The 19,515-nt window shown below is 53.5% G+C and overlaps 6 protein-coding genes across 6 annotated transcripts; 2 read left to right on the top strand and 4 right to left on the bottom strand.

The window, feature by feature from the left end:
• Positions 1-504: 504 nt before the first annotated feature.
• On the bottom strand, positions 505-8,221 carry PHYSODRAFT_341872 (hypothetical protein; the record flags this gene model as incomplete). Its single annotated transcript, XM_009540222.1, has 8 exons — positions 505-708; positions 4,335-4,451; positions 4,682-4,819; positions 4,904-4,979; positions 6,344-6,843; positions 6,922-7,089; positions 7,164-7,222; positions 8,155-8,221. 8 exons carry the CDS (start codon positions 8,219-8,221, stop codon positions 505-507), a joined length of 1,329 nt encoding a protein of 442 aa, XP_009538517.1.
• A 3,602-nt stretch (positions 8,222-11,823) lies between these two features.
• PHYSODRAFT_532846 (hypothetical protein) lies at positions 11,824-12,358 on the bottom strand (the record flags this gene model as incomplete). Its single annotated transcript, XM_009540223.1, has 3 exons — positions 11,824-11,845; positions 11,952-12,020; positions 12,105-12,358. 3 exons carry the CDS (start codon positions 12,356-12,358, stop codon positions 11,824-11,826), a joined length of 345 nt encoding a protein of 114 aa, XP_009538518.1.
• Positions 12,359-13,555: 1,197 nt separating this feature from the next.
• PHYSODRAFT_533220 (hypothetical protein) lies at positions 13,556-13,936 on the bottom strand (the record flags this gene model as incomplete). Its single annotated transcript, XM_009540224.1, has 2 exons — positions 13,556-13,676; positions 13,713-13,936. The coding sequence occupies 2 exons, from the start codon at positions 13,934-13,936 to the stop codon at positions 13,556-13,558; spliced, it is 345 nt and encodes a 114-aa protein (XP_009538519.1).
• A 2,414-nt stretch (positions 13,937-16,350) lies between these two features.
• On the bottom strand, positions 16,351-17,154 carry PHYSODRAFT_341874 (hypothetical protein; the record flags this gene model as incomplete). The annotated part of the gene is made up of 5 exons (XM_009540225.1): positions 16,351-16,587; positions 16,631-16,729; positions 16,771-16,819; positions 16,917-16,989; positions 17,082-17,154. 5 exons carry the CDS (start codon positions 17,152-17,154, stop codon positions 16,351-16,353), a joined length of 531 nt encoding a protein of 176 aa, XP_009538520.1.
• A 534-nt stretch (positions 17,155-17,688) lies between these two features.
• Positions 17,689-18,319, top strand: PHYSODRAFT_289154 (hypothetical protein). The gene has a single exon (XM_009540226.1). It carries the CDS (start codon positions 17,904-17,906, stop codon positions 18,234-18,236), a length of 333 nt encoding a protein of 110 aa, XP_009538521.1. The 5' UTR covers positions 17,689-17,903; the 3' UTR covers positions 18,237-18,319.
• Positions 18,320-18,888: 569 nt separating this feature from the next.
• PHYSODRAFT_289155 (hypothetical protein) lies at positions 18,889-19,083 on the top strand (the record flags this gene model as incomplete). Its single annotated transcript, XM_009540227.1, has 1 exon — positions 18,889-19,083. A coding segment is annotated over one exon (195 nt), but the record flags the coding sequence as incomplete, so codon positions are not given.
• Positions 19,084-19,515: the final 432 nt, after the last annotated feature.

Genomic DNA, 19,515 nt, shown 5'->3' on the forward strand with positions numbered 1-19,515 from the left:
GCCCACCCGTGGGATATTTGCCGATCTCACGCGTGGGCTTTTAAGCTGGATAGTAAAGGATAACGATTATCATAAGATTTTTCGACACAAATAGGGGGTTTCAAAGTAGCGATTTTTTGGACAGATCTTTTGCAAAGGATGGGTCTGATCTTTTGACGGATATTTATCACGAGGGTACCACAACGAAGGGTGAATTTATCACGAGGGACCATAATCGATATGATTGACCAAAAACATTAGGTGCTTCACGCGCTTAGCGTTAGTCTGGCCATACTAACTATAGTCATAGACTCAACAACTAAAACCACAGTGCTACTAGTACTTCACAACACCATCATGAGTGCCCCCCAAGGAAGAGGATCCGCGCACGGCACCAGTGATATTGGACGTAGCACCAAACGTTTACGGAAAACCACCAAATAATTCCGGACGAAATACCCACCAAGCGTTACCGGACTTCCACCAATGAACACCGTTTGCACCACCAATTATGTCGTACACTACTCAGATCGCCACTACCATCGCACTAACCCATTCGGTGGCTTGCAAGGACCAGAATGAGCTGTAATAGTGCGGGATGAGCAGGTTGCGCGAGATGGTGATGTTGTTGGTGTTGTCGACGTTGCGCCAGTCGAAGTTCTTGGGCAGCTTGGCCACGTCCAGCACGCCATGCGGCCGCGGGTACGAGGCTCCGCGGAGCGGTCGGAGCTGCGCCAGTAGCCGTAACCGCCAGTATTCGTGCGCACCGGCAGCGTCTTGATGCCGAACCTCGATCTTAGTTTAGGCTTAGGTGGGTGATTTGACGGAATGAGTTGGTGTTCTTCCGGGATACATTGGTTGGTGAAACGCACGCGAGTAGTTGGTGTTTTGCGCGAAATTATTTGGTGCTTTCAGGAAAACGTTGGTGCCCAAGACGGGTACTCTTGTCAGCAAGCTCGATGTCGTATCTCGCTTTGGCCATGAAGCACCGGCAGTGGGCATACACTTTGCGAAGCTAGAAACGGCAGGGTCATTTGTCAGACGCTACGCATTCAATCTAAACAAGAGTGTTTGGCGCAACAAGGGATGTGGAGATTACAAGAAGTGGTTGTGTTCCGAGCATGAAAATGCAACAGCGCGATGTCGGCCGTGGGCATGCAAACGGGCAGCGTTGTGTTGGGCACCTTGCGCCACTGTGCGTGAACGTCCAGGAGCCATCGCTCCGTGCGTCTTGCCGAAGGCGTGGCCACGAACGATCAGATATGAGGCCCACCGCAGTGGGGCCCAGCAGCACTGGCGCGCGCTCGCTCAAGTTCTTTTTCTAGTAAGTTGCAAATATTCTCTACTGAAGCACCTAATGTTTTTGGCCAATCATATCGATTATGGTCCCTCGTGATAAATTCACCCTTCGTTGTGGTACCCTCGTGATAAATATTCATCTTTTGACCATCGCAGCGTCGTATCGCGACGTTGCTGTTCGGTTTTGCTATGACCTAAGGATTTGCTCTTGGTCCTCCAAGCTGGAGGCCAACGCTCGCAACCGGAGCAACAGCTTGAAGCCTCCGCTCGCCACCCCAGCAGCAGCTAACAGCTGACCAAGGCACCACCCGCCAACTCGGCGTCTTTGGCGTCATGTTGGTGTGCGCGCGGCGCCCGGCCGCCTTCTAGGTGCTGCTCTGCGTCGGCTTCAAGCGGCGTCTTGGTGCCGCTCTATGGTTGGCTTTTGGCTGTCACCAAAAAATAAGCTCGGCAAAAATTCAGACGAACGATGAGCCTCCGGAGGCTCATCGTTTGTCTGATTTTTGGTCTGATCTTTTTCAAATCCTTTGCAAAAGATCTGTCCAAAAAATCGCTACTTTGAAACCCCCTAATATCTGTGTATCATAAGATTTTTCGACACAAATATCTTACCGCATGTATATGCATACGTTTCATTGCATCGCAGACCTGCTCATGGGTGGTTTTCATCTTTCTCGCGTAATGCAAAAAGGTAAACCCTATCCCACCATCAAATTTACGGCTATCTTGCGAAAAAGAGGGAGCTGTAGTTGTCTTTGTTCCCATCGAGGCATTTTAGTGAATGTGCAAACTACGTGGGGCATTTTACTGTACTTCACAGGAAGATTGTTTTGGGTGTAGCGCGTTTGGCTCTCTTGTTACCATTTGCTAGAAAGGTAAATATGCATTCTTCATGATGTAGCTCCGTTATTTCAAAAGCTAGAAAAAAGATTTACTCAAAGCTTTCAGCAGTCTGGTTCAAGAGAGGAAATTTTTCTGGGATAGCAGTAACTCTGGGGTATGCTGTGGCCAGCCCAACACAGATTAATTAGCCGGCACTCCGGTAACTGAAGCCGGTAAAACTGAAGCCGAAAAACTGGCTCCAGTAACCGGTTTGGTCTCAGTATTGAGTCTGAATGCTGAATGGGGCCGCTCTTAATCCATCGAGACGATCGAGACGGACTCCCGGACTACAGCTACAGACACTTATGATGGCCGTGGACCAGGCGCCCGAGCGGAAAGGCATGCGCGTGCAGACACACTTCCGCCAGCATGGACGAACAAAGGCGCGCATGGCTCGACGGGTCCGGCGGTGATGAGCAGGACCAGGAGCGTCGTGGTGTCGGGGCCGCAGATGCAGCTCGAGAGCGTAAAAATGCTCTACGACGTTAGAGCAAAAAGTATTAGAACAATCAGGCTCGATGAGTAAATGTTTGGCCGCCTCGAACAGGACCCAGACCCTAATAACTAGTTTTTCCAAGAGCACATGGGTCAACACGACGGGGTTTACGAGAGCTTTGAGTAGGCTGGGATAGCTAAAGTTCTATAGTGTGAGGCAAACGGAATATTACCGCGCATGATACCTTACGGAGCGTATTTAGCAATCGTGTATTAAAACTAGTTGAGCACCACGTTCGCTGCGCTTCGGCATGTTGCTTTGGGGCCGACGCCTCAAACTATGTATACCACATAGTTTTGGCCGACGTCCCCCAGTCGATCTGGTCAGAATGGCCAATATGAAGCCGGCAACTGGTACCCGGAGAGGCGAGAACACGCCAAAGGTAGGTCTTCAAGAAAGATATCCATATATATGGATAGGAGAGCAGTAAATCACCCAGACTGACAAATCGATATGTCTCTGGTATGGTATGGTATGGTATGGTATGGTATGGTATGGTATGGTATGGTATGGTATGGAATGGTATGGTATGGATCGGATGTAGTATCTATCACTTCTAACCTTTTATTGTTGTAAGTCCAGCCACATTTATTTCAAGGTTGAGGTGAGATTGAGTATGTGACGAAGCGCCCGTGCTTTTTGAAGGCTCAGGTTGCTAGACCGCTCGACCTTGGTCTTCGCTCAGCCCTTGCACCACTTGGCTCAGCCCGGCTTAGCGCTGCAAGAGTTCCGCTCAGCTCCTTCCACTGAGTGAACACTCCCACTCCACTTCGCTAGGCTTAGCCGCTTAAACGCTTGGCTCAGCTCCGACTCGGGTCGGGCGAGGCGTGTGTTCCTCATTCTGCGATCCCCTTGGCGGTTCTTTTGATCACGGCTACGCTGTGGGCCCAGGCTCGCGTCGGCCACACCAGCTGCTGTCGATGTTGAAGGTCTCCGGAGGTGTTCCCAGACGAAACTCGCTCCCCACTTGGCGAGTCCCAGTCCGCACGTGTCAACAGCCCGAAATGCCCCGGGTTTTCCTTAATGAACACAACACCACACACAATATAGCCTCCACTTCCTCTCTTTGGTTCCGGCTCAGAACCACAACACCCCTTCTTTCCCGGTCGGCCTGGGTCTGGGCCGAGTTCGCCTTTATTTCTCTGAGCCTGGGCGAGGCTCGTACCAGCTTCTCCTTTCTTCTCTTCGAGTCAAGCAACGACCCGGTCTGGAGTTAGTGACTCGGTTTGAGCCTAGTCCGAATATAAGGCACTCACACACACCCTGGGACTACCCGCGCACCAGGTCCACAATGAACCGATACTAATAATCACACAATGCACCGGGACACGCCAATGTCCCCAAGCACACAATACAATTACCCTGCCTAAACCTCAGAATGGATCACCTTCCACCCGAAAATACGAAATACACCCTAAGATGTAACAGTAATATGAAATAACCGTACTGCCGTCGCTCCGAGGCACTCTGACAACGTTGATATGTTAGCTTGAATTTGTGTGGATGATCGCCAAGACACCTTCTGGCCAAAGACCTCCACCACTTGCGTCCTTCGGGGCAAAACGAACTCTGTTTTAATGTTTACACATGCACAAACTAGGACTCACTAAGTGGGGGCGTGATATCCCCCTGGGTACACACTGACTGGCTGCGCGAAGATCGTCGGCTGTATGCTTACCAAAGCGCGCTTGAGATCCGCTTGAGGTCCGCTTATATCTTTGTCTTGACCAATGCGAGGCTCCATGTTGGCACGTGGAGCGTTGGTGCTGTTGAAGATGCTGGAAGGGTCCGCGATCTTGAGCAGTCGCACCCAATGTAGGCCGGCTCATGGCTGATTCGCCGGATGAGTGTACTCGCCGGTGCCACCAACTTCGCCGTCAGTACCACTGTCTGGACTTAAGTTCAGCGACTCTTCACCCGGCACTTCAACTGGACTCCGGAAACTCCGCTCAGACCCATGCCACTCCGCTCAGGTCCACGACGCTCCGCTCAGCTTCTCGACTTGAGCGGAGACTCCGGCATCACATCGAGGCTGTGCTCAGACTCCACGTCGCTCCGCTCAGACCTTCGATCCTCGCCCAACTTGTCGACTTGGGTGAAGACTCTATGACCACAGTAGAAGCTAGAATCGGGCTCGGCACGACCCCGCTCGGACGCCTGCTCCTCGACTCAGCTCGGCATCTTGGACAACCACTCCATAATCACTGGGGGAGGTTGAGCTCGAACTCCACCCGGCTCCGCTCAGACATCAGCGCCTCTGCTCAGCTCGACGATCTGGTCGAAGACGACATGGTCACGGTGGATGCCGAACTCATGCTTGCGGCTGCTGCAGAAGCCATCGGTCAGACATCAGGGATCAGCTCAGACCGGAGACGCTTAGTGCCAAACATCCCAGACCCCAAACGCTTGACCACCCAGCACAGATTCTGAGCGGAGACTGCATGACACCAACATCAGCTCAGGTCCATGTTCTCGGATGCTCAAAGGCTGTAAGCACCGATGCACCACCAAACTCCAACGATAATCCTGTTACCGGGCTTGGGCGAGATGAACTCAGGCAGACGACAGACGTGGTCGGGAGAAAAATTCTCTCGGCCCTCGTCACAAATACATTTAACCTACCTATCTAGGTAACGACCAACACCCAGCCGCATTTACCGAAAATCTGTCGGAACTTCCGAGTGTGGCAGCGGCGCTCAACCTGATGAGCCTCCCTCTGATGGACAAGGAGCAAGATCCGAGCGTGTTGAATGCACTGTCAGCGCAACATTCTGTGCTGTTGCGCAGCCGTTCGTATAGCGTCTTCGGACGCACGCTTTACAGCCCAGAACGAGCGCCGAACTAATAGACTTAGATTGATCATTTACAGCTATCCACACACTACGCTAGTCGCTGCAGCGACTGCAATGAACACGAATGCCATCTTTCCACGACCTCGCTCAGGCAGGCAGAGACGAATGCGCCAGAGCCAAAACAACCACAAGTAGCGTTCTAGCTTCAACATTAAGTCGCCTTGGCATTATATGTACACCCTGATCCCTAAACCCCCTTTACCCTTGGGGCACAAATCCCTAGACCCCCCTCTACCTCCCCCGAAGGGGGAGCACCTCGCTTCGCTCGGTAGTTGGCAGGACCCGCCTGCAGCGGTATCGTTCTCATTTAAGTACGACACCAAGCTACCCAAAAAGTGGCTAAGCTTATTCGGTTAATTAATTTCAGAAGTGGCTAGTCGGCAATAAAAAAAGTGGCACCCAAACAACCATGCACACACTCGTTGCCTAAAACGCACGCATCCAAAGCCAGCGAACTTCGCGCCCCCATCACGACGGAAGAGTAGAGCACTCGGTTGCCACTCTGCGAGCCACACCAAACTCAGCCGAGCTACTACACTTCAACTAATTGCGCCAATTTCATTGATTCCCCTGCTCCCCCATGTCTGAGCCGACGCCTCGTTCAACACGATACTACAGCTATCGCGACCGACCAATAGAACTATAGGAACTCTAGCACGGAACAAATTGCAAATGAAATTGAAGGCTATCTGTAATGTTTACAAGTACATGGCATAAAGTATCCTTACTTAATGGCAAATGCCGCCGCACGCAATGGCGTGATGTGGATCACGCCATTGACTGCTGCCGGGACCAAAACGCTTGACGGAGCCGGCGATCGCAGGTGTTAAATCACCTCGCCGCCGTTGGTTCCTCGAAGTAAACCTCGCCCGCGAGGATCACGTAGCTCACGACCGTATTTAAGCGCGCTTGTACTTGGTCACCTTGCGCGCCGTGTAGCCCGTGGAGGTTAGCACAAAAAATGAGCTGCACGTGCATCTCATTGGCCGTCTTGACGGTCGACGTGCGCAGGTCGAACCGGAACTTGGCGCGGTACGTGGGCTGCAGCAGTAGCTCGTTGGTCTCCTTGACGGCCATGCTCATGGTAGCCACCAACTCGCCGCTAGGCATGACGCAGTCGGCGCCGTCCAGCACGGCGCTGCCCACCTCCGAGACCTTGGTGCGCGTCGGGCGCAGGTTGTTCTGCGTGTACTCGAGCATCTGCGTGGCTACATTTATGGGCTTGCCCACGGCGTTGCAGCGGCTCGCCACCATCTTCTGGTACGCCAGAACGTGCTGGGTGGTCACCTCCACGCACATGATGCCGCCCGAGGCCTCGAGGATCTCCTCGAAGTTCTACACACCCTCGAAGCTCTCCGCCTTAGAGATGATATTGGGCGCGATGCACTTAGTCTTCTTAATGCACTCGTTCACGAACGCGCGGATCTCGTGCACGCCGCTGGCCTTGCAAATGAAGGACGCCGCGATGAAGTCGATGTCGAGCTCCACGCCCCATTCCAGGTCGCGCTTGGCCTTCTCCGACAGCGCCGGCAGCTCCACGATGAGGCCGGGCAGGTTCACGCCCTTGCGGATGCCGATCTCCTCCGTGGCACGTGATCTCGCCCTGACCCACGGCCGTGCACGCCTGGCGGATGTGTCCGTCCGTCAGGCAGCACTGTGTCGCCCACCTTGATCGTCTCGACCAGCTGCTGGTACGCTATGGCGAACTTGTCGGCTGTGGTCGTTTCGATATGATGGCGGCTCGCTGTGTAGAGGGTCGCTCCAGACTTTTTACAGGCTACCCTTTTTACGCAGGCATAAGGTTTGACAGGTAATATAGCCTTAACAAGGGGTCCTAAGGATCTCCAAGTTGAGTTAACCCTTTCGCGGTAAAAGGATACAGAAAGCGCCCTTCAGATGATTTTCCAAAACACGGTAGAGTGTACCCCCTCTTAAAGGGCGCATCCTGTGCCCTTTTGCACAAGTTCAAGCTAGTAATCAACCTTTTTTTAAAACAAATCATAATCGGTACGCAGAGCAATCATCATGTAATCATTGTCAATACAAATTCTGAGTCATACGCATACAATCTATGTATCCTGCAAATCACCGTAGATGGCATGTCCCATGAGACACACCAAAAAGGCTCCGTAACTTTGTAAAAGGACGCCTAGAGCGCCCTTTTAGAAGGAAATATCAATGAGTTGTATACTATCATTTATTGAGGATACTCGCGAAAGGGTTAAAACATCGCATTTTAAGGTATTTCTGATATCCTCCATACTAACCGTCGCAATCACTGTTTCGTAACTTCGACCCTCGGGTTTTATGGCATTATTAGTTAGTGACAACAGTTCATTTAGAAATGAAACTGACTGATTCTACCTTCTATTAATAGCCATTGCGGTACTAAACCCCGGTTTTTTTCGTCGTTTTCGGCCGCAGTCGATTATAAATTGTGACCCTAACCCATTCTAGTAATTGATATCGACCCTTGGTAAAAAGTAAATCTGAGTTGTAAAAACAGCTAAATTAGAGTAACGCGCTATTATAGAGGGGACTTCGTCCCAAAGAAAACTAGAAACTGGTGTGACTTTAATATCTCAAAGTTCGACTTAAGGCACGACGAGGGGCGCGAAGACATGGCCAGGCAACAGGGCACCGTACCATTCGCGCAGTTGGTCAGCACGGGCAAGTGCAGGCTCGTGGAGGATTCACAAAAACCTCGAGCCATTGGTACACACAATCAACTGGAATTTCAAATAGCTTGAGAACTTTTTTCCTTTACGTCTCCATCGGCCCGATAAAAGTGACGCGCGTGCTTACATCGTCAACATTCGGCAGAACACGAGCTAGCGCCCAAGGGCTGTTCGTTGGGAAACATATCGCGTGACCGGACGAATGTTTCCCCGACAGCGACAACTCCAATCCAAAACAGCGGGCCGGAGAAACACACGCCATCGCCACATCATTGAGAACAGGTAGCTCTGCGATTCGACCATAATCATGGCCCGCAGCTACACTAAATTTGTTTTTGCGAGGATCGCCGTGGCACCTCTGGCACAATGGTATTTTTTCGCGGTCTCTAACAAGCTCCGGAATCAAATAATACACTTCATCACGATAAAAAAAAACAGTTGTCGGTACTTTCGGACCATTGCCTCCGAGGAATCGATATAGAGCTTTTTTAACTCGGGAGCGGAAAGCATGACACTAGGTCGCAGGTCCTCCAATGACGAAAAAACACCTTCTCCGACTTGTTTTCCAGTAGAATGCGCCCGCAAGCCGCGCATGCCCAAATGGAGGTTGACTCTGAAGCATGTTCGTTTACTAACCGCTGACAATCCGCAATATCACTTGCCCTCGGATAATCATCCAGTAGTTTAGAGATCCGATCGCGTGTGCCTGCTCCTTCCTCGCTCCCTACCTGTTCATCTCCAAAAACAAACGAGCGGGGATCTGTTCCGCAGCAATAGTAATATGCAAGCGCGAGGCGCAGAACTTGCAAAAAATGTTGTTTTTTCGCCATCCACGGAATTTCATCCTCCGTCAGGTCACAAGCCACGATTACTCGCGCAGACAACTGCTCTCCAACTCGTCTATCCTCCTCTCGACAGCTAGCAACCTTTGCCTGACGGCTTGTCCTTTGTCTCAGCAAGCGTTGCTGCCTATCACTCTCCGTCTCCTCCATGCGTCGGCTTTGGCGTTGAGTATTGTTCATCACCCGGGCTGCATTAATGGCGATCAAATCTGCAACATGCTCCTGCGCCAACTCTACCCAAGGCCGTTCGCGCTGACGAGCTCGCTGCTCTCGCTGCATCGCATTCTTGCGCCCCCGCGCCGTATCAGCGGCTCCAGGGTGAATCACTGGCGCCGAATCGCGTGGGCGGGCCCGCCTTAAGTATTCGGTAGGCGAAGCCCAAACGCTTCAAATTTTACTGAGATAGCAAGTGAACCATAAGGTATGCTGCTGCGCAGCCGGCAGGGGATTTCACAGGTCGAAGACCTGTGCTTGGCCCCGGCAAAAAACTTGTAACTTTCCAAAACCGGGTACCAAACCGGGTCTCTCTTTCTTAATTGTAATGTTTAAGCTAATATCTGCCGGAATCGGGTACCCGTCGATAAATGTTAAGATTTATGCACAATATTTACCAAAGGTTGATAATAATCGTTCTTTCTTTACCAAAACCTGCGTCCAAACACTTACGGACGCTCCAGTACACTATGAGAGCGTCATGGCCTCGCTGAAGGCGTATCAATTTGCGCCATAATCGACCAAGCTTAGCTGAAGATGACCAATATGACTTGTCTAGCTGCAGGCTGCATTTTTTTACATGTCAATTTGCTCAATACTCAATCACTTAGCCGAAGATGCCCAACCTCGTGTCTCTCGCCAAACCAACCAGCTCAACTCGACAGTGACACGAGCATCGTTCGTTTGAATTAGGCTTTCTTTACCTGCCCACTTCCAAGGACTTGGCACATTAACGTATTTCTCATCCCGCACTTTACCCTCAAGTTAAAAGGCAAGATCAGCGCACCATGCACCTCTCCTTCGTTCCACTAGCTCTCTCGTCTGATCGTTGTTAGCACACAAAATAGTACTAAATGAGCACAGTATACCTTACCTGCAAACTGAATGAAATAGCTCTCTCGTTGCTGGCATCAACGCAGCCATTGGACGCTGACCAGGGTGTTATTCCCGGGCTGCGAAGCAGGCGCAGTAGATGCCCACGTTAGAATCAACTAGAGAGTTCGGCTGGTAGTGCTCTTTTAAAATCCTTAAAAGGATTAAAAACAACACAACTTTGGGATTTACTCAATTGTTATCCGTTATCATCGTCCATGAAACTATTCGCCGACCTGTGTACCCTCCCGGAGCAACGCTCCGGGTTGCCTATTCGGTGTCGCATGAAGCCGTGCGTGTAACGCGTACTCGCAAAAGTATCGATTAATTAGAGGTCTTTAGCAAAACCGTCAATTCTTAAAATGTGTGTTCAACAGCTGGCCGGATCCACCAATTTCGCAGTGAAACGCACTGGTTCCACAAGTTGATTTGCCGGGAACCCACGAGTCTCTATCTGCGTGACCACTAAATGCGATTGAAGTGCAATGTGAAGTCGATGATGCTGTTGGTGTTATTGAGCGCAAGGATAGCAGCAGAAGCCAAGTTCCTCAGGCAGAACTATTAGGCCATGACATCACACATCTAATGAACTCTAATTTACTACCTAATTCGCTACGTTTATTCAACGTCTTCTCATGGTACTATTGCGGGTTTCGAGCTTCAGCTCCACCAATACAGTGCTTCGCCTCACGTGACTGTGGTGTAGTGAGCAGCAGCATTTACGCCTTGTTTGATCTACTAACTCTCTAAATTGTTATGGCCCATCTTTTGTGGCATGGTTGACGTACTAACTCTAAATGCTGAAGTGTCTACGCTGCTGTGTAGAGGTTATGAAGCTGGAAGCAGCACACAGGGGTGCTCGCCGAGCACAAGAGCATCGACGCGGAGCGTCATGGGGGCGCTCAGCGACAGCGAGGCGTCGCCGTTGGTCCACTCGGAGTTTCGCCGCCACTCGCTGTCGTCGCGGGACAAGTTCAAGCGCAAGGGCGACGCCATCGCCAGCGAGAGGATTAAACTTGCGGACAGCAAGTGACGCCGCCCACTACGTAGTGCTCAACGCGGAACAACAGCAAGCTACGATAGGTTGTTGTTGTTCCGCGTGAGCAGCTCCCTTCAGGGCAGTCGTCGCGCATCTGCACGCATGGTTGGTAGTGATACTAGGTGCACATGTTGTTTCACTCCACGCATATTAGGACTAGAATAACAAACAATACAGTACAAGTTGAACATGTAAGCTTTCTCTTACGCATTAAACTTGTCCTACAACGTAGTATCTGTTGTCAAGACTGATGTGACGACGCCTCGCCAAGCGACCGTGTGACGCGAACGCGTCATCAGTGAGGTCGGCGTGACCTTCACTGTGTTGTACCGCAATCATTCAGGTGATTACGGGACGATGATTACGTCACGGTGATTACGCCAAGATTGTGGGTACAAGATGGGCATCGACGTGGCGTTCTCTGATTGGATAAGGTAACTGTGTATCCAGTAGAGAATCCAGTAGGGTGTATCCAGTAAGAGGTATCCAGTAGCAGGCTTAGAGGTAGCACGCGGTTGCGAACTAAGGACCTGAATCGAATCACTTTGCATTTTGCCAACTACTGCTCAAGTGCTCTTCCTTTTGGTTATGAGCCCAAGCCCCGTCTTCCCTGACCAAGACCCCGACTACGCCTTCGCCATGGACGCCGCCCCGACCGCGACCGCCCGCATCAACAAGTTCGACGGAACCAACTTCCACACATGGAAGTTCAAGATGCAGATGGTGCTGGAGGAGCGCGAACTGTGGGAAGTGACGAGTGGGGAAGTGAAGTTCGAGCAGTGCACGACCGCGGCGGACCAAGCGACGTTTCGCAAGAAGTCGCTCAAGGCGCTGGCGATCGTCTGTCTCGCGTTGGAGGACTCGCAGCTGCCGCTGGTGCGGTCGGCGAAGGACGCGCATGATGCATGGTCAAGACTCGAGGGACACTTCGAGAAGAAGAGCCTGGCGAACAAGCTCTTTCTTCGTCGACGGTTCTTCACGACAACGATGGACGAAGGTGATGATGTGCTGGAGCACATTAACAAGCTCAAGACGCTGGCGGAACAGCTCGACGCGGTCGGCGCTCCGGTCAGCGAGGACGACTTGGTGATCACGCTTCTTGCCAGTCTGAGCGAGTCGTACCAGTTCCTCATCACGGCGTTGGAATCGCGTTCCGACACGCTGACGTGGGAGCTCGTGACGTCTCGGCTCCTGCACGAGGACATGAAGCGCAAGGAACAAGATGGCGGTGCTGACGGAACCGCGCACGCTTAAGGTCAAGCGTTCATGACAAGCGACAACGGGAAGCGCAAGGGACGGCAGGCGCAAGCGCAGAGGACGAGCGCCTGTCACTACTGCGGCGAGCACGAACATTGGATCGCCAAGTGTCCGGTGCGGATCCGCGAGAACGGGGAGCGGCAGAGGCCGCAACGAGCCAACGTCGCGCAGGTCGAAGATGACTCTGGCGACTTCCTCTTCTCGGTTGGTGGCGACACGGGTTCCTCCAAGCTGAGCGGCATGTGGCTGGTCGACTCAGGTGCGACGCAGCACATGACGTACTCGAAGGAGTACATGAAGAACTACAAGAAGATCTCTCCGGTGGACGTGCATCTGGCGGACGACGGCGTGGTTCAGGCGGTGGGGAGCGGCGACATCGTGATGTCGATGCAGACACCGCGCGGCATGAAGAAGGGTGTGCTCACGGGTGTGTGGCACATCCCGAAGCTGTCGCGCAACCTGTTCTCCGTCGGCCGCTTCACCAAGGACGTCGGGCCAGTGACCTTCGAGAGCGACGGGTGCTTCGCGGAAACGAAGGGTCTCAAGTGGAAGCTCGGCGCTCGCGAAGGCAAAGGACTGTTCAAGCTCTGCATGACGCCGAGGACGCCTGCTGACGAGGCCAATGCGGCAAGCTCGAAGAATCGCCAAGGGGACACCACATCGTACCTCTGGCACCTTCGACTTGGTCACATCGGCCATGGTGGTCTCGACGCCATCGTCAAGAAGGGCTACGGCACTGGCATCCCAATGACGTCGGTGAAGCAGTGGGAGGTGTGCGACGGGTGCGCACTCGGCAAGCAAACGCGAGTAAGCTTCATGAAGTCGTCGCCGAACCGTGCGAAGCAAGTGCTGGAGGTGGTCCACAGCGATGTGTGCGGTCCGATGCAGACGGCGACGTTCGGAGGCAAGCGCTACTTCGTCACGTTCATCGACGACAAGTCGCACTTCTGCGTGGTGTACCTGCTACGGAACAAGTCGGAGGTGGCTGCCAAGTTCGCTGCGTTCGTCGCGTTGGCTGAGACGCAGACCGGCAAGCGAGTGAAGGTGCTTCGGAGCGACAACGGCGGCGAGTACACTTCGGGTGCGATGGCCAAGTTGTGTGCGGATCGCGGCATCGAGCAGAAGTTCACGCCACCATACACGCCTCAGCTCAACGGAGTGGCCGAGCGAATGAATCGGACGCTGGTGGAGTGTGCGCGCTGCATGCTGGAGCACGCCGGGTTGTCGAAGGAGTACTGGGGAGAAGCGGTGATGACGGCCACGTTCCTCCGCAACCGGTGTCCGACGCGCGCCATCAGTCACGACAAGTCGCCGCACCACGTTTGGACCGGCAAGAAGCCTTTGCTGGCCAACCTCAAGGTGTTCGGGTGCCACGCGTACGTGCACGTGCCGAAGGAGAAGCGGTCGAAGTTCGACGCTCGGTCGGTGCGCTGTCGTTTCCTCGGGTACTCGGAGCACGAGAAGGCGTATCGGTTCGAGGAGATCGAGAGCGGTCGCGTGTTGGTGAGCCGCGACGCGCAGTTCATGGAGGATGTCTTCGACGGTGGGAGACGCGACTACGCTTCGAAGGAGGTGTTGGTGGGTCTTCCGACAGATGATGATGAAGACACCACGGATGAAGAGACTCAGTCCGGATCAGACGAGAACAGAGAAGAAGCTGCGCGGAATCAAGACTTTGAACCCGGCAGCAAGCGACACCCGCGCACGCAGTCGCTCGAGGAAGCCGTGGAGGTTCCGAGTGCCAAGCGGTATGCGGTGCCGAGACGACAGCAGCCGCTGGACGAGATGTCTGCCGCAGCACAAGAGAAGGAAGACTTCGAGGCTGCGTACGTCGTGGATTCAGTGGGAGAGATGCCGACAACGTTCAAGTCGGCGATGGAATCCAGCGACGCAGACAAGTGGAAAGAGGCGTGCGACTCGGAGGTGGAGTCGCTCCGCAAGAACGAGACGTGGACCCTGGTGCCACTGCCGAAGGGGCGCAAGGCGATCGGCTGCAGATGGGTGTTCCGCGTGAAGGAGAACCAGTCTGGAGAGATCGAGCGGTTCAAGGCGCGACTGGTGGCGAAGGGGTTCTCGCAGAAGTACGGCATCGACTACGACGAGACGTTCGCGCCGGTGGCCAAGTTCACGTCGATTCGGGTGTTGCTGAGTCTGGCGGCCAAGTACAAGCTCACAGTGCACCAGATGGATGTGAAGACCGCGTTCCTCAACGGCTTGTTGGACGAGGACATCTACATGGCGCAGCCGGACGGATATGTGGACGGAGATCGACCCGACTACGTGTGCCGGCTCAAGCGTTCGCTGTACGGTCTGAAGCAGTCGCCGCGGATGTGGAACAAGACGATCGACGAGTTCATGTTGAAGCTGGGGTTCAAGAAGTGCGAGTCCGACCACTGCATCTACTTGAAGCGGGACAATCACGACATGATGTTCGTGGCACTGTACGTGGACGATCTGGTCCTCGCCAGCAGCAGCGACGGGATGCTGAAGGACACGAAGCAGGCGCTGAGTGACCGGTTCGAGATGACCAGCTCAAGTACTTCCTCGGTATGGAGATCGAGCAAGATGTGGCGACTGGGAAGGTGTCGGTGCGGCAGACCAAGTTCGCGAAGGACATTCTCGAGAAGTTCAAGATGGATGAGAGCAACCCTGTGAAGACACCGCAGGATCCAGGTCTGAAGCTGACCAAGGCCATGTGCGAGGGAGGCTGCAAGCACGACGAGACCATGGCGAATGTTCCGTACCGGAACGCCGTGGGCTGCCTCATGTATCTCATGGTGGGGACTCGTCCGGACCTCGCAGCGGCAGTGGGAGTGCTGAGCCAGTTCGCAGCGGACCCATGTCCGACACACTGGCAGGCGCTCAAGAGGGTCTTCCGCTACATCCGAGGCACGAAGACGCACGGCCTCGTGTTTCAAGCGAGCAGCGAGGACGGACTGCAAGGCTACTCGGACGCGGACTGGGCCGGCGACATCGAGTCTCGACGGAGTACGAGCGGCTACGCGTTCATGATGAACGGCGGATGCATCAGCTGGCGAAGCAAGAAGCAGCGCACGGTGGCGCTCTCGTCGACGGAAGCCGAGTACATGGCGCTGTCGGAGGCCACGCAGGAGGCGGTGTGGCTCAAGGTGTTTCTGTGCGAGCTAGGCGAGATGGCGAGCGACGAAGCGGTGAAGATCTACGAGGACAACCAAGGCTCCATCGCGTTGGCCAAGAACCCGGAGTTCCACAAGCGCACCAAGCACATCGACATTCGCTACCACTTCGTGCGCGAGAAGGTGGAAGACGGTCAAGTGGTGTTGCAGTATGTTTCGACACTCGACATGCTGGCGGACATCAATGACGAAGCCGATCGCGGCGCCGCAGTTCGACGCGCTCAGGACGAAGCTGGGCATCGTGGTCGCTGACGAGTCGAGTGGGAGTGTTGTCAAGACTGATGTGACGACGCCTCGCCAAGCGACCGTGTGACGCGAACGCGTCATCAGTGAGGTCGGCGTGACCTTCACTGTGTTGTACCGCAATCATTCAGGTGATTACGGGACGATGATTACGTCACGGTGATTACGCCAAGATTGTGGGTACAAGATGGGCATCGACGTGGCGTTCTCTGATTGGATAAGGTAACTGTGTATCCAGTAGAGAATCCAGTAGGGTGTATCCAGTAAGAGGTATCCAGTAGCAGGCTTAGAGGTAGCACGCGGTTGCGAACTAAGGACCTGAATCGAATCACTTTGCATTTTGCCAACTACTGCTCAAGTGCTCTTCCTTTTGTATCTACTAGCAGTAGTAGGTATTGCCATGACCCGCAACAACTTGTCAATCTAGATATGGTTGCATTATTTGTCCACGCGCATTACATGACCATGGCTAGCAAATATTCTAATAGCATTAAAGGAATTATTGTACATGAACGACCCTAACTGTGCATCTAGCTGTAGTTCTACCAGTTCATCCGTCCGCACGCCGCCACGCTGAGCAGCCTGTCCAGCAACAAGCAGGCGAACGGAGCAAACCGCTGCGACCCGTAGGGGTACGCGTTGATGTCCTTGGCCACGAACATCTCGCAGAACGTGTCGAACGCGCACGACGCGTCGGATATGAGCGGCAAGCGCACGAGCATGATGACGCGCGACTGCTTGCCGGCCGCGATCGTGTCGTACGCGTCCTGGCGCGCCACCTTCGCCACATTGGGCATCCCGTCGTAGGCGGCCGCGCAGCACCTCGTCCGCGCTGAGCCTGAAGTCGCCGATCTTGCACGCGATGCAGCAGTTCTTGCGCTGCTGCTCACGGTCGTCCACGTATAGCGCGCCCAGGTGCTGCTGTCAAAAAAACCGGATGCACCAGCACGCCCAACACGTACCATGGGGTCCATGGCATGGGCGTATTGGCCCCTCGAGCGCCAATCCACACTTCACCTCCTGTTCGTTCACAGCACCACCAATATAGCACGTTAGTCTACAAGCATAGCATCATTATAACCACACAAGTATGCCGCTGCACGCGCACCTGCGGAAAATGGCCACGCGCCGTCCTCTACGGCCCCAGAGCCACCCGTGCCCGGCAAGCAGGATCTTGGAGTCTGCATTTTCATCCACAGTAACGTCAGTATTGCGAGTTAGCTCGACGCCGACACTGCATTTTGTTGCCCAAATAGCCAGCTAAGTATCGTACCCATAGATGTTGCCTGTACCCACCTGCTCCCCGCGCTAGACGCCCGAACCTGCACACTCAGCACCTGCTGCATGTGGGTACCTGAAGAAGGGTACCGTAGCTCGCTATACATGTACCTCAAGAATGGTACAGCCGTCGCCGCAGATTGATGGTCCTGACGCGGCAGCCTGTTATTGTGCCCATCGGCCAGCTCCGTCGTCAATCGCTGTGGACTAGAGACGCAAAGCTTTGGATTATCCCTCAAAAAGCTCCAACTGCGTGCATCCAACAACGCTACTCTGCGTACCGACTATGATTTGTTTTAAAAGAAGGTTAATTAAGGGCACAGGATGCGCCCTTCAGGAGGGGGGGGGTACACTCTACCAGTGTTGGAAAATCATCTAAAGGGCGCTTTCTGTATCCTTTTAGCGGGAAAGGGTTAAGGTTTCAGCACAGAGTAATCATCATGTAATCATTGTCTTACACTGCTGCCAACTTGGATGAGAAAAATCCACATGCATTGGATGCATTCCCCGCCTAAGTCGATTGATGGCATACCACTTACACAAAATAGATGAGAGGGGGATTGCGGTCGCAATTTTTCCCGCCAAAAATCTTCTCGTGGTGAGCGCAGCAAGCTCGTCAATTCCGCCACCCTCAGCACCGCTGGCGCAGGCAGGGAAACTCGTAAGTATACGCTGCTCTGTTGCTTGATGCTGGTCTGTGAGTGTTACGGGACTCTGGTAGTGCCTACGCATGTCATGTCTAGATATCCGTTCACCAAGTGAAGATAGGCGCGAACGCGGCGGTCACGACAAGGATAGCAGCCTGCAGTAGTTCACGATGTTGAGTCCGCGGCAAAGGAGTGACGCTCTACCTGTCGTTGAGGCGGCCCTTGCGCTGATTTCCCTCCCGGGACGCTCGCTTTCATGGCGAAGCCTCGTCGTCGAGGATTGGACCTACGAAGTGAACTCCGGAGACGCTCACTGCGATGTGTTTGAGCTGCTTCGAGTGCCAGGCCCTCCGGACCTAATCAACGTTTCGCAATGCCCGCCCCGTTGTGCCCCACCGGTGGTTAAGGAGTGGTTAAGGAGTCGTCGACAAGCTCAAGGACAGGAAGAAGGGGTTCCGGGAGGAAGGAACGCAACCAGAAGGCTATGTTCTGTTCGTAGTTGAGAGGACCAAGCTCTATTTGCCTGGTACGCTCTCTATAGGCAGCAACTTAATTCAAAAGGGAAAATAGATCTCCTTCTCTCTCTATCTCTCTCTTAAAATTCGTGACGTGTACGCTGGCGAAGACCTGCTGTCTAAGCGCTTGCTCGGGTGTGCCCCGGCCTGCATATGATATATTATTTATTTATGGAGGGCGGTCATGGCTAGATGCAATGCATAATATGCGCATCCAATGCATCCAATGCATCCAATGCATCTTACGTGCATCCAACTACGTGTATCCAACAACACTAACGCAGAGTAATCATCATGTAATCATTGTCTTACACTGCTGCCAACTTGGATTGGCAAAGGTGTACAGTTTTACCCCTACTGCGCATTACGAAAACGGGATCGTACATGTAGTCCGAATCCGAAAGAGATTCTCTAAATACAACTGGGATCGGATTCGGATTAGGACCTCTCAATCTATTATTTCATGGCTGTATTTATAAAAAGTTCTCGTACAGGATGGCTTACGGTTTACAGCTGACCAACGGCACGGCAACCGTGACGGTTAGCCAGCCGTAACACTGACTGCCACTTTGTCTTTTGCGCTCAAGACCACAAGACCACAAGGCCACCCACACACCCCTCCCTCCCGTCCGCTACAGTCATGCGCAGTGTATTCTACGTCGCACTGGCAGTTGCGGTCTTCGCTCACAGCAGTTTCGTCGCAGCGTTCGCGGCTGCCGACGAGTCCGCGCTCTTGTCGAAGACCACTCCCGACTTCGCGAACGATAATGTGCTCAGCACGGACTCCTGGAAGAGATTCCTTCGGAGCACGGACCTAGACGACGAGGACGACGCCAAGGACGACCCATGAGGAACGTACCTAGTGGGCGAGCCTCAGTGATCTCGGCAAGAAGCTGGACAGCATCAAGAAGGCCCCCCAAAAGGCTGCACAAAGCGCCACGAAATTCACGAAGAAGGAACTCGAGGCCGCGCAAGCCCTCCTCAGGTTGAAGAACCAATAGAAGGCGAGCACAATACTATTATGCCCAGACCGATCGGTGATCATTTTTTTTAATAAATAAAATCTCCTCCATGTCAATTCTCTTCTCGTTAACGGATTTGGCCTCGTCCGTGCTGGCGGTCTCTCCCTCCTTCGCTGTCTACAGTAGGTGCTCCACCGCATCCTAGCCGAGGCATAATGTGAGGCTACCCGGAGCACTTACTCCGGGAGATTATGAGGCAACTCCAAATAATTGGGACAAAACGCGAAGTAGTGCACTTCGTATCA

This window comes from Phytophthora sojae (assembly GCF_000149755.1).
Source record: "Phytophthora sojae unplaced genomic scaffold PHYSOscaffold_15, whole genome shotgun sequence".
Lineage (NCBI taxonomy): Eukaryota > Oomycota > Peronosporomycetes > Peronosporales > Peronosporaceae > Phytophthora > Phytophthora sojae.